At 41.7% G+C, this 14,117-nt stretch overlaps 1 protein-coding gene across 6 annotated transcripts; it reads right to left on the bottom strand.

The window, feature by feature from the left end:
• Window positions 1-677: 677 nt before the first annotated feature.
• On the bottom strand, window positions 678-13,936 carry VPS37A (VPS37A subunit of ESCRT-I). 6 transcript variants are annotated; one of them, XM_088659194.1, is made up of 12 exons: window positions 13,624-13,936; window positions 11,961-12,035; window positions 11,125-11,223; window positions 10,497-10,597; window positions 8,362-8,575; window positions 6,979-7,049; window positions 6,236-6,363; window positions 6,090-6,148; window positions 5,936-6,004; window positions 4,862-5,005; window positions 3,315-3,395; window positions 678-2,206 (listed from the first exon to the last, which is right to left on the bottom strand). In XM_088659194.1, the coding sequence occupies exons 3-11, from the start codon at window positions 11,167-11,169 to the stop codon at window positions 3,315-3,317; spliced, it is 912 nt and encodes a 303-aa protein (XP_088515320.1). In that variant the 5' UTR covers window positions 11,170-11,223; window positions 11,961-12,035; window positions 13,624-13,936; the 3' UTR covers window positions 678-2,206. The 6 variants fall into 6 exon arrangements, with proteins under 6 accessions (XP_088515320.1, XP_034970102.3, XP_088515305.1 ...); XM_035114211.3 differs by having other exon boundaries at window positions 11,125-11,239; XM_088659179.1 differs by having other exon boundaries at window positions 1,880-3,166; window positions 11,125-11,239.
• Window positions 13,937-14,117: the final 181 nt, after the last annotated feature.

Consider the following 14,117-nt stretch of genomic DNA (forward strand, 5'->3'; position numbering starts at 1 on the left):
ATTCCCTGTAACCTCACTTCTCGCAGGGAGCGAACCGCCAGAAGGCCCTTGGCGCTGGACCTCAGTGTATGGGCTGAACAATGGGGGTGGAGACTCTATAGCAGGGGTCCCCAGACTACGGCCCGGGGGCCGGATGCGGCCCAATTGGCCTGCCAATCCGGCCCGCGACGACCCCCGCCGCCCGCTCTTACGGCGCGCAGCGCGGCAGCGCTCTTCCGGGTCGGGAAAAAAGCGCCAAAAATCCTTTATGCGCATGCGTATGGGCCTCTCCCGACCCGGAAGAGGTCATTTCTGGTGCACTTCCGGGTCGGGGGAGGCCCATACGCATGTGCACAACGGATTTTCGGCGCCTTTTCCACCCTGGAAGCGCACCGCTGCGCCAGTAAGTGCCCGTGCACATGCGCACGGGCGCGCACTCCCCCGCCCGCCGGCCCGCACAGGCGCGCGCTCCCCCGTCCTCCGGCCCACCGCGCGATCAGCGCGGTGGGAACCGGCCCAAACGCCGGTAAGTCTGGGGACCCCTGCTCTATAGTTTAGTTTAATATTACCCAAAGTTTCTTTCAAAATGTCCCTAAAATCTTTTGCCCCAAACGGCATATTTTAAGGAAGAGGAACCAAGCTTCAGAGGGCAAGCAAGCAAGTTGGTAATGTCGTCTAAATGACAAATGTAGCAATAGTATGTTTTTCCACCAGGCTTGTTTTATTTTCAGTTCAAGACTCAATGATGCCAAGAAGAGCCCGTTAAGGTATTGTAACGCTGAACTCTACAGCTGTTTTTCACTTGTGAGATCTGAAGTGCTGGTTTATAGATGCAAATATCAGTACCAGAAACATATTGAAAAAGCCCTTGCAGCCACCCAAGAAAAGGAAGTTTAACTTCTTTTAACAAAGTTGAGTGACACTGGGGGGAGAACAAGAGATATATACACTTGGAATTATCTGCTAAATTGCCATTTTTTATATTTGTGTAGGAAAAAATAGTTAAAGAATGTAAGGTCGGTGAAGTAGTTTGAGTTCCTTGCAAGAGCTACGGCACCATGAGGTAAACAAATAATCTAAAGTGTTTATATATGACAACAAAATTCTTTGGTTTTGGTGAATCACTGTATCTTGAATTTTAGCTCCAAAGAAAGCTTGGGCTCTATTCTTTCAGATGGTTCTACTGCCTGCTTGAATTGATTCCTCACCCAGGTAGGCCACAGCTCTGGTCTACCCAACCTTCCCTCCAAACCTTGGTATGTGTTTGTATTATATATGCAGGATAAAATAACTTCATCAATTTCCACACATCCAAGGGCAAAAACGGAGCAGCTTGCCCTTCTCATGTGGTGCTAGAAGCTCGGACTCTTCTTCTGAAATGAAGACCCAATCCCACAAGCAGCTAACTGTGTACATCTCCGCAATAGGGTGCAAGGCCATTTTCAAGTCTCCTAGCCTTTTACCTACCACTTAATTTCAAGAGCAATGTAGTGTGCTGCTTTCAACATAAAAATGGTTGAAAACTGGATTTCAAGAATCAGAATTCTTTTTTTAAGAGGACTTAACATAAAAAAATTCCTTCAGTAGCACCTTAAAGACCAACTAAGTTTATATTTTGGTATGAGCTTTCGTGTGCATGCACACGAAAGCTCATACCAAAATATAAACTTAGTTGGTCTTTAAGGTGCTACTGAAGGAATTTTTTTATTTTGCTTCGACTCAGACCAACACGGCTACCTACCTGTAACTAGGACTTAACATATGAGTTTTGCCTCATAAACTTTGCAACTTACTTTTAAGTAACCAACATTTCTACATCCCCTGCCCCAGCCCCAAACAGCAAATGTTTAATACAAAAGTTATGAATTATGTTGTATAAAATTTAAAAATCTAGTCAAAATTACATGTTTAAATATTTAATCTATAAAGTAGGTGGAGAGAGAAGTAGGAACTTAAATATGATAAAGATTATCAATAAAATAATGACAAGAAATATTTAGTGCAAACACTGCAATAGGAGGATTTCTTGGACGAAATGATAATAGAAAGACTTCCTAATTTGTACCAAAATAATAATAATCATCATCATCATCCCAGTTCTGTATACAGTTTCTTCTATAAACACAACAACCGTGATGAAATGCTTATTTGCAAAATAACAGCTATATGAAAATGTGCTTTGCTGGATTCATTCACTCGCCTCAGAAATTCTATTTAGCTGGAAAACCTGTGAACACAAACATAACTACAGTTAGTCTGATTTCTCATTGTACACAAACATAGCTTCACAAAGGCAGGCTTCTTATTAATCCGGGGTAGAAAGCTTCCTTTTGCCTCCTGATCTGCTTGCATTATGTCATAAAAAAAGAAAAGCTGGAATCAAACAGCCATGTAATGCAAAACTCCATTAAGCTATACTGGGAATTCTCAGGATTTTAGCTTAATTCAAGACAAACTTAAGACCCAGAAAAGTGAGGATGGCAAAAAAGTGAACTTACAGGGACAGAACTACCTAAACTGTATAGAAACGTATTCATGTATGCGACTACAGTGGCAAGAATGTTACTCGCCCCAAAATGGAAAGAAGCAGAAGTCCCAGCAAAGGAAGAATGGATACAAAAACCTATGGAATATGCAAAAATGGCTAAACTTACAGGAAGAACCAAGAAATCGAGATAACAAACTTTTTACAAAAGAATGGAAATGGTTTATTGGATATTTAAAGATAAATTGTAAACAGTTAAAAACATTGGCAGAATTATTGTAATAACCTGGTGTTTCATAAGAGTATATATTTAGACGATTAAATGAGCAAATTAAGTTAATTAGGATATGCAGAAGATATTAAAAATAAATTTAAGGAACTGCAGAAAGAGGGGGGAAGGAAGTTAAGTTTGGAATATCAGTGAATGTAAACATCAGTGAAATGTATAAATCTGAAAAGTATAAATCAAATTTGAAAAGAAAAGAAAAGTGAGCGTCTGGCAACCTCCAGCCCCTGGTCAATGCCCTCCGCCTGCCAAAAAAACAAAATGAAAACAATCTCTTAGTTGTCACTCTAGGGTGTTTTCCCTGCCTGGTTTTGGGGGGAACCTCCTTTCCCCCCTTGGCCCCAGCACATCAGTCACCCTATTCAAGAGGGTCTCCTGACGGACGAGAGAGGCATTTCTGGAAACTCAGGATGCTGCTGAGGAAAGAAGGAGTGGGAAAATCACTTTCTGCTGGCCCTTATTTACATCCAGGCTACCATTTGTAGCCAATGGTTTTGTGAACCAGCTTTGGCTGTTGGGTGTGGCATGCAGGGCAACTCAAGTCTGAACATTGTGTGAACATACCTATAAAGGAGCATGAAATTGAATGCGCATTGCTATTGCCTGTTGAAGCTTTTCTTCTTTGGCTCTTCTACAGTGGCAAATCTAAAGGAAACACAAGTGAACATTCATCTGTAGCCACATGCTCTATATAGCATGTTTTTTAGGTTTTATGAGCCACATCACATGAATCAACTCAATTTGTTTTTATCTTGGAGCATAATTTGCTAACCAGTCACATTGCATTTGATCGTTTTACTGTGAAAATCAAGAGGAAAACAGACCACATTCCACAAGCTGGCTTTTGGCTTCAAGTATGGAACATATTTTGGGACCTTTATTAGCTGCCACAGAATTACAGTCTCCCTTTAGGCACATGACTTAGAGTTTCCCTGATTGACATGGAACAATAATAAAAGCTGTACATTCTTCACCCATAGAAGTTTCTAACCACCAAGTAATCTTCGCCATTATTGGCCAATGTAAGCAATTTCTACAGAAAGTTAAAATCTCATTAACTTCGGTGGGAGAATTTAGTTCTTTTCCACAAATCAAGAAAATAAAGATGCTTAATTTTGGTGGAATCACACCCCATTAGCCTAAGGATTTGTGCCTGTGCAAACAGACTTCCTCTACTTCTTCTCTCCCCATGCACCCCTCCTATTTCCAATGGAGTATTGGGGGGAATACCAGAACAGATTTGGGGAGCAGGAGAAAAGAGGGAGAGGAAGTCCTGTTGCACTAACAACACAGGCAAAAGTTTTTGTGCTAATGGTACTTGATATACACACAGTGGTACCTCTACTTACGAATGTTTCTACTTACGAATGGAGCTCCGTCCGCCATCTTGGATGCGGTTTAGATAGGATTTTTTCTACTTACGAATTTTTAGATAGGGTTGCTTCTACTTACGAATTTTTTCTCCCAATGCATTCCTATGGGATTCACTTACAATTTTTTTTGACTTACGAATGTGCATTCGGAACGCATTAAATTCGTAAGTAGAGGTACTACTGTATATATCAATTGCTGTTTCATGGTGTGAATTATATGTAATTTAGGCTGCCATCCTAAACCCATTTACCTTGGAGTAAGTCCATTAAGTCTCTCTGGAGTCAAGGAAGCTTACTTCTTAGTATTGGGTTTATTCGTGTTGTGATCTCTTTTGTACTAGTGGGCTTTAGAAATTAGCTGTCCTTTTTGCATTCCAATATTTAAAACAACAATTCATTTGAGGATATTTACGGTAGCAAATCTAAGCACAGCCTTGCATAGTACACCACACCGAGCGTTAAAGTACCGAGGATGTCGCAAAGATTATGCCACAAATTGGTGAGATACTTGGACAAGAGCTGGTGGTGAAATGCAGGAAGGCTAATTCAACCCAAGATAGCAACACAGTTCTACCATACAATTCAAAAAAGAACAAAAGCCTATTTTTTTCAATACTGCTTTAGAGAATCATTTTCTACCCCAAAACAGATTCTCTGCTGGATATTTTCATTCTATTTATTAAGGTTTAAGTTATGCAAAACACAATTAGCTTTAAAATGTAAGAGAATTTCACATACTGTTCTCTTCTCCATGAAGCTACTAAGAAAGTCATCTATTTCCGTTTTCCCTTCCAGAAAGTCTTCTGCAATAGTGTCAGACTCTTCCTCAGCTTCATGAGCTGCTACTTTCAGTCTTGCCTGCAGAGCACTTGCACTACAACTCTAAGCATAATTGGAAAATGTTTGGTGACAAAAAGGTGTATTGTGGTGATGTATTGCTGGTAAATTGATTGTTCTGACTGTATTGTGCTTTAATATTGCAAAGTCACTCTAGGGGAAACAAAGATTTTGTGAAGGGTCTGGAGACATATAAATCTAATTAAAGAAAATATGTAGTATGGCTATACTTAGTTCTAATTTAGAAATATTGAGGAAGAACAGAACTACTAGCTTTTTCGCAAAATACACCTAGAACAATGGGAGTTTCAAGCACAGGAGACCTGTGGTTCTCAAGATGTTGCTGGACCACAACTCCTACCTAAATTATAGCAGAGTCTGCTGTAATAGGTTTTTTTTTCTTAATTGGTGGGTCTTACAGAGCAATCCTAACCCAGGCTGGATAGCAGCAGGGCAAGACAGATGCAACGTAGCCACCGCTGCATTTATAGCTCTGCTGCTTTTGCATGAGAGGGTACAAGGCCAGAGCAGGCAAAACCCAGTTCCACATTACGGCAGTCAAGGCAGCAGTGGAGGCAGCTGAGGCTCTAGTGGATTCTGAGCCAGCCCAGGCACACCATTTTGAGATTTTCCCTGCCCTATCCGGCAGATTGGAGGTCTGGATTGCAGCCTTAGGGGAACATTTACCTAAGCTGAAATAGCACAGCATACTATCTCACTGTAGTGCATGGCAGATCATGGAATCAGGCACAACCTTCCAATCTTTAACCTACTTTATAGGGTTCCTGTGATGATAAAATGGGGCAATACCCACTTATGTTTCTTTGAGCTCCACCTTCGGATATAAATGTGAAAGAGGCCTGGAACAGCCCTAAGGTAGAAGCTATCACTGCATCTTGTGATAGTGAAATCCGTAAGTTAACTATGCACTGGGGAAAACACTCCCTTTTGATATGCAAGAGGGACAGAGCTTACCTCGCCCAGTTCATGCTGCCGTTGCATCTTCTTTTCGAATGTAGCCTTCAACTGAGTAAGCTGTTCATACTAGAAGAAAAGGATGTCTTGACAATCAAACTCAAATATTTTCTTTCCAAGCTCCAAAAATAATTTCCCCTCCCCCTTCACTTACTTTATCCAACACTGCTTGTCTTTTCGTCTCCAAACTTGGTTCCAATAAGAGGTTTTTTTCTGCAAAGTAAACCCACTGTTCAATTTTAGAAGGTTACCGTTTACTCTCGCGTTACTCTTTAAATTACAAGTATTCTGAAGTCTTACTTGCTAGCTCTTCAATACTTTTCACTAAATCATCCTTGTCGTTAATGACTTGCTTCAACTGGGGCAAATTAACAAATTGTTCCAGCAGGACATCTTCTTGCTCATTCATGTCTGTCAGCTGTGATACGCTGCATTACAAAAAAAACAACAACACACCCACGTTTAAGATCACCTAAACATTTTTATCCAAGAAGTGGAATCTAAGCCTCAAGTAGCTCTTAGGTTCTAAGTCCTAAACCTCTCATTCCTCACCTTACTGAAGATACATTGCATGCAATTTCATTTTATGAACCTGATGCTGCCATTTTTTCAGCTGAAACACCCAGATGAGGATGACTGGAATATTTTGTTTTCCTCCCGAATAGGAACACTTCTGAGAGAACATGACCTTGCGATAACTGCTTGTGCTATTAAGAATCATTTTGGCTCCACTGAGATTGGTGAGAGTGCTCCTACTCTTTTCAGCCTGCAGAAATATCTTCAACCCACCTGTTGCAATATCCTGTGTTCTGGGGGAATCAATGTACAACTAATCTGATTATAGCCACTGATGGATCATTTTCATGTGCCAATGTTTCACAATTGGAAGTACTTCGCTTGAGGTTTTCTAAGAATTTCAAGTTTTCCAAGAACATGAAAGAACTTTCAGTTTGTCCAAAGGCAGTTTTCCAGGTGCAGATCTAGCTAAGTGTAGAACTGGTTTGTACATGAAAAATAATACATTTTTAATGATATATTTTTACCTAAATTCCAATAGTTCTGGAAATGCATCAGGTACATCAGGCATTTTGTAACTGAATCCATTTGGGCTCCCCTGAAAAGTTTATCAAGAAGGTAAGACAATGAATGGTATTTCCCCCCTGAAAATAGATCATGACTAACAGATTTGTGAAGCAACAGAAAATTATTTCCTGCATGACTATAATAGGAAAAGAAGACTCAATCTACCGTATTTTTCCATGTATAAGACTAGGTTCCCCCTAAAAATGTCAAAAATTAGGGGGCGCTTTATACACGGATACATCTCCCATTTTCTTAAATCTGAGTCCCCCAAAATAGGGGGAGTCTTGTACATGGGGGTGTCATATAGATGGAGAAATACGGTAATTCACCAGTATAGAATAATCCATTGGACATAAACTCTAATAATGAAGCAACAACAAAAATCTAAGCCTCTATGACACAGATTTTGTACTTGGGAGCACTCTATGAACTTATACCATGCACAAGTATAGAGATAAGATGTAGAAAGATGTGTTTTATATTCTTAAAAAACATTGTTTTTCCAATATATAGGTTGAAGGATAATCGAACTAAGTATATGCTCAATTGATAAAATAATTGTTTTTCAGATCATTGGGAAGAATTCCATTGCATTCTTCCAACAGAGCAATCCTCCCTCTGGCTGTCCTGGAGGATCTCCTGACTCCTAATCTACTATGAAACAGCAATTCTGACTCCTTACATGACTCCCACACATAATTATTTGCATTGTACATGGACATGGTGCATATGTAAACTCTTAAGACAGCAACACTGGAGTGAGGAATGAGATTCTGGGTTGTATCCGACTAAGCTCTACTCAGAGCATAGCCACTAAAATAAATGTTACTTATGCCCCTTAATATTACGTTCATTGATTTTAGTGGGCCTTCTCAGTGTATACAGTACTAACATAGGATACAACTTTCCAATATAATCTTAACTAGCTGGTGACTCTGGGGCTCACACTTTGGAGGTGTGAAATACACTTGTTTGAGTTATATGGAGTAACAGTTTGAGAAACCTCTAGCATGAGGACATAATGCTTCTCTTGCTCTTATATGGTTTCTAATTATGCTGCATAGGTGGAGCACTATATTGTTGTCTGGTTTATGTGGGCAATACAATTGGAGTTGGGGGCTATTTTATGCTTGGAGTCAATCTGGACATATGGCACCCCTTTCTGTCCCTGATTTTTTCAATGAAATCTATATAGAGTGACTAGATCAACCAATCTAACAACATCATAAAGCACTTTAAGTTATATTTCTGCCCAAACGCCCCAAATCCTTTTATATGATCTGTGGTTGGGAATAGCAGGCGCATAAAAAGTTTGAATTATAGCTATCACCAGACATACACACCTGTGATATGGTTTCTGCTGTTGGAACAGGTAATGGCAGATCTGATATCATGCCAAAGGAAGGAGCCGCAGGTCTGTCTGTAGCGTAGCCAGAAGAAAGTGATTCTGCAAGTGGCACAGATGTTATAGACCTATTTGTTTCTTGTGGTAGGTATGGAGAAAGAAATGGAAAGTTCTGAGCATAGGAAGGAATTCCAGCTGGTTTGTTGTAAAGGCTACGAAAAAAAGGAAATAAACAATTTACCATCAACAGCAACAGTTTCTGGAGTGTTTCCAGCACTAACTCAAAGGAAAGGTTTGCTGAAGTATAAGGAAAGTATCTTGTCAAATACCTCACAATGATTCATTCTAATAACCCATTCATCTGTAGCAAGGTATGTACCAACAATGCCTGTGTAACGCCTTCTAGGAAATCAAGTGGCACAGCTGTCAATACTTTTTGGCCAAAGTAGTTAGTGTTGCCACATCAAGACTTAGGATGAGATTGAATCAATGACTTTAGGCATACCCAACTGCTTTGTGCCTACCCGGTGGGATTTTTTTCTTTTAGCTCCCTGCCCTACTTTAGAAAATCACACACACACACACACACACCATATTACACATTACCTTTCAAAGCCCCTTCATTTCAAAACAGATTTGCAATGTGGCACTGAGAGAAGAGGGTTAGAGCAGGCTTCCTCAACACTGCTGTTAGAGCAGGCTTCCTCAACCTCGGCCCTCCAGATGTTTTGAGACTACAATTCTCATCATCCCTGACCACTGGTCTTGCTACCTAGGGATCATGGGAGTTGTAGGCCAAAAACATCTGGAGGGCAGAGGTTGAGGAAGCCTGCGTTAGAGAAAGGCTACCTTGAAGTCCCTTTGAGTATGTGAAAGTGGTGACACTTATTTAATATAAAACATTAACAAAATCCTTTATAGAGATTTTTTGTTGTTGTTAAAGGTAAAGGACCCCTAACAGTTAAGTCCAGTCACAGATGACTGGGGTTGCGACGTTCATCTCGCTTTACAGGCCGAGGGAGCCGGCGTTTGTCCACAGACAGTTTTTCCAGGTCATGTGGCCAGCATGACTAAGCCGCTTCTGGCGCAACGGAACACCAAAACCAGAGCAGTGCACGGAAATGCCGTTTACCTTTCTGCCAGAGTGGTACCTAATTATCTACTTGCACTTTTTGGTGTGCTTTCAAACTGCTAGAGCAGGAGCTGGGACCGAGCAATGGGAGCTCACCCCGTCACAGGGCTTCGAACCACGGACCTTCTGATCGGCAAGCCCAAGAGGCTCAGTGGTTTAGACCACAGCGCCACCTGCGTCCCTTTTGATGTTGTTATGAAACATTAATTCAAAGTTATAGTTGATCTTCTTGGCATAAGCTACAAGGCAAGTATGAGAGAGTGTAACTCTAGTGCACTCTATCACTGTTATTTGAACTTCTACTCTGCTGAGTCAGAAAGTTCTGGAGGTGATAGATATGGCATAGGGTAGGCCTGACTCTTTACCAGAATGATTAACCTATGGTCCTCCAGATGTTATTGGAGTACAACTTCCACCATCCCTGAACAATGGCTATACTAACTTGAGCTTATAGGAGCAAAAACCAAACAGCATCTGGGAGGTCACAAATAAGCCATGCTCTATACTGTAGCTATGGCAATGGACCATCCTATTCTCATGAACTCCTGCCCTTTGTTGCCATGTGTTGCAGCTGTGTCACAGGATAGCTACTCATGCTGTAATTATCTGTATCCTTCACAACCAATTTCAAGCATTCCTATGCATATTTTTAAGTTGAGACAGATCCAGAACTAACTGTTTTATCTTAAATAAAAATAGTTATGGTTTGCTGTGACACCCAAAGTAGTCAAACTGTGGTTTCCAATTCTAGCCTGGAGGCAAAACATGTTTCTGGCAGTTTGTCCAGTTTGGATATTACTGCAAATTATACTTATTCTGAACCGGTGAGGGAGGAACAGTAACAAAATGTGCACGGTGGATAGAGGAGATAAATTGTTTGGCCGTGATATGCAAATTGGGCCCATAGCTTATCAACTCAAGTGTAAGGGAAGCTTTAAGAACACTACTAAATTAATTGCTTGTTTGCAATTATCACCCTTATTTCCTCTGTTTACACTTACTATGGAAATGATGTTGAGCTGGGAGCCAAAACTGGAGGATTCTTCCAAAATTCATCAAGTATACTTTGAACTATTTTTCCAAGGTCTGAGTGCATTGTGAACTGTTGAGAGATTAAAAAGCTGTATTTAATTTGCACAATTAAAGCATGATATACAAGGCAAGTCATATTACACTGACACCAGGAGGTGGATACAGGTGTCAGTGTTATGCATTATTTGGCCCCAGGGGCTGTCAATACAGAGGCCTCAATCTGCACAGGAGCTGAAATGTTTCCATGATTAAATACAAACTAGGGTGCTAAGTATTGAAATAAGGGATCGTGAGTTCTGCAGAATACATATACATGTATATGTATTCTGTACAAGATTTTATTTTTTTTAAAAAAATCCTGAAATAAACTCTGGAAAAACATCTAAAATGCTATGGCTTCTAGTTCAAAAACTAATTGTAAAAAAATCTTTTTCTACATAGAGCACATACTTTAATATTTCAGTAAGTGCATTTCTTTGAAAACTTTTTTGCAATAGAATATAATTGGTGCCACCTATGTATCCTGGAAAATATATGTATAGTTTACTATATGACCACCCCTTAATTTTTCAAGGAAAATGATACAATTGTACATACATTGCTTATTAATGGGCAAGCCACATACACTCCTTGTTTGTCCATTAAATGATGCCGTATTGGAGGGAAAACACTGATGACTGGTTTTTCCTGAGGAAACTGAGGAGGAAGCAATCTGTGAACACCAAAATATATTACCATCACTTTCATGTAAATAAGATATCTGTTTTTTTAAAAAATTCTCTATTTGAATACTCTTCAAAGCGGACGGTTTGCATTGGCAATGAAGGCAATTTCCTTCCTTACAATTACTACTCTACGGACAATAGCAATGTTTATCATTTGAATTATATCACTTAAAATAATTATAACAAATGTTAATTTCAACTATTAGCAAATACAAAAAACACACAATCCATAGGCCAAAGCAAGCTAATCAAAGGTCTTCGTCCTCTGTCCACAAATCAGCAAACTATCAAAAAGGTCACTGTATACACTCAGTCAATCCCAAGCTCATCACTCCCCTGTGTGCAAGAAGAATGAATGGTACAGGTACACTTGGCCAACTGTGTCTTGTTCAAAGGTGAATATGCATGAGCTGTGGTGAGCTTCAGGCTTGCACACACTCTTTTATCCTCACATCAAGAGGAGCAGAGTGTAAACCTTCACTTTGGACTTAACTACTACAGTTATGCAAAGCCAACCAAATGAATTAAAATGAACCATGACCAAAAAGTGCTTTCAGGTCCTGGCTGCTAAATAAAACAACAGGCTAATTGTGGGTGTGCAAAGGTGTGCAAATCTTACCAATTTTTAGTAGAGGATTGCCTTTCCCAAATTGTGAAGCGCAGCTTAAACATTTAAAGTGACATATAAGTAGATCACACAGTACTCACATGTTAATATTTATTGTCAGGTTGTTGACAGTAAATGGCAATCGATACTCCACATCTTTTTGTATTTCAGCTATACTGTTAAGAGAAATGTAGGTATTTACCAAAGGTCACCAGAACACTAAAAAGCGACAACCTTTTAATGATATGGCAAGTTAAACATTTTGAAGTCCAAATGATTTTAATGGGATAGTTAAGCTAAAATCTATCTTAGGGTAATTCATAGAACCTTAGAGCTGGAAGGGACCCAAGGAACATGTAGTCCAACTCCAGGCAATGCAGGAAAATGGTTTTTAAAGTGCTTAACATACCCTATGCTCCAATTCCTACTACTTTTTGTCATGCTGACTTGAAACCAAAACTAAAAGAAACTTGAGCTCTTGTGTGGAATGGGCTTTGAAGGTGGTCTGGTGCATCCAGCTTTTTTCTTTTGGTACCAGAAAGCTATCTGTAGCACTTTATACTCCTGTACAATAGTTAATTAAGGGACACAGATGGCGCTGTGGGCTAAACCACAGAGCCTAGGGCTTGCCGATCAGAAGTTTGGCGGTTCGAATCCCTGCAACGGGGTGAGCTCCTGTTGCTCGGTCCCAGCCCCTGCCAACCTAGCAGTTCGAAAGCACGTCAAAGTGCTAGTAGATAAATAGGTACCGCTACAGCGGAAAGGTAAATGGCGTTTCCGTGTGCTGCTCTGGTTCGCCAGAAGTGGCTTTGTCATGCTGGCCACATGACCTGGAAGCTGTACGCCGCTCGGCCAATAACGTGAGATGAGCGCCACAACCCCAGAGTCAGTCATGACTGGACCTAATGGTCAGGGGTCCCTTTACCTTACAATAGTTAATTAGGATTTGTGAGCCAGGATCTCCTCTCTCGATCTCATTCCCTAACACAGCCTGCCAGCAAATTTGGTTGCCACAGACGCCACTACTCTTCTCTCTATAGGCTGCATTTGCAATAATGACTAAGCCATTTATTTTTAGATTCAGGACTGCGGCAAGTATTAGCTTCCCCCAATCAGCGCAGCACCCACTTTCACACCTTTGCCTGTCTTTTCACAACTTTGGCTCTTTCTTCCGGATTTCACTTCACGGACTTATGGAACTGTCAGTCACCAACCACCTTTGGACTAAACACTTCAAGTCATGCTCCTTCGTTCGCGTTTCAACAACAACAGCAAAACCACCTGGTCTCTCAACTGTATGGAGAAGCTGGAATAAGCTCCTCTACCGATTCAGAGCAATAATAATTGCTATGCGTTGCGGTCTAGATCCTTATCAGACAGGCATTCCCTGTAAACATTGTCAGCCGGATAAGCATCCGGCTCTCTACCCGCAGCCGTAGTTTGTAACTCCAGTTACAGGTAGGTAGCCGTGTTGGTCTGCCGTAGTCGAAACAAAATAAAATAAAAAAATCCTTCCAGTAGCACCTTAGAGACCAACTAAGTTTGCCATTGGTATGAGCTTTCGTGTGTATCTGAAGAAGTGTGCATGCACACGAAAGCTCATGCCAATGAAAAACTTAGTTGGTCTCTAAGGTGCTACTGGAAGGATTTTTTTGTATTTTATAACTCCAGTTCTGAGAAGGGGGCGGGGAATAAACTGGCCAATTTGTTTCCCCCCCTCTCTCTTGTGACACCCCCATCCCCCCTAGGCAGCGCGCCACTCACGCGGCGTGGGCGCTCCGCAGGGACTCGATCTGCCGCTGCTTCTGCTGCTGGAGGCTGGTGAGGGTCGGCGGCAGCGCGGTTCCACCGGCCGACGAAGGCGAGGGCGAGGAGGAGGAAGCGGCGGCCCCGCCACCGCTGCCGGCTTTGGAGAGCGGGAAGAGCCAATTCATCCTCCGCTTCGCAGAGCGAGACCGGGCCTTCCTTCCCTGCTCCGCTGGCGCCGCTCTTCCCGCTCCTGGCCTCACTCGCCACCCGCCACAACAAACTCCCCTCAGGCCGCCAACCTTCCTCCTCCTCCTGTTGCTGCTGGAACAGGAAGCCGTTCCTTGCCGTCGAGAGCGCCCTCCCCTCTGCGTCATCGCCGCTCGGCATTCATTGGCGGGAGCCGCCGCCAAGGTCAGTCCGATTGGCTGAGAACCGAAGTCTCCCCGCCCTTCACTCTCCTCCCCCCCGCCCTCGGCGAAGAGGGAGGGCAGGCCGAAGCCGGCGCGCCG

Source organism: Zootoca vivipara, chromosome Z1 (assembly GCF_965207765.1).
Source record: "Zootoca vivipara chromosome Z1, rZooViv2.hap1.1, whole genome shotgun sequence".
Lineage (NCBI taxonomy): Eukaryota > Metazoa > Chordata > Lepidosauria > Squamata > Lacertidae > Zootoca > Zootoca vivipara.

Excerpts from the sequence above, each read along its gene's own strand:
- VPS37A (XM_035114211.3), bottom strand. The coding sequence starts at position 13,793 with ATGAATTGGCTCTTCCCGCTCTCCAAAGCCGGCAGCGGTGGCGGGGCC. Across the intron at positions 11,240-11,960 it reads CTGACAATAAATATTAACAT|ATTGCTTCCTCCTCAGTTTC; the intron begins GTGAGTACTGTG and ends TGGTGTTCACAG. Across the intron at positions 10,598-11,124 it reads CTTGCCCATTAATAAGCAAT|TTCACAATGCACTCAGACCT; the intron begins GTATGTACAATT and ends ATCTCTCAACAG.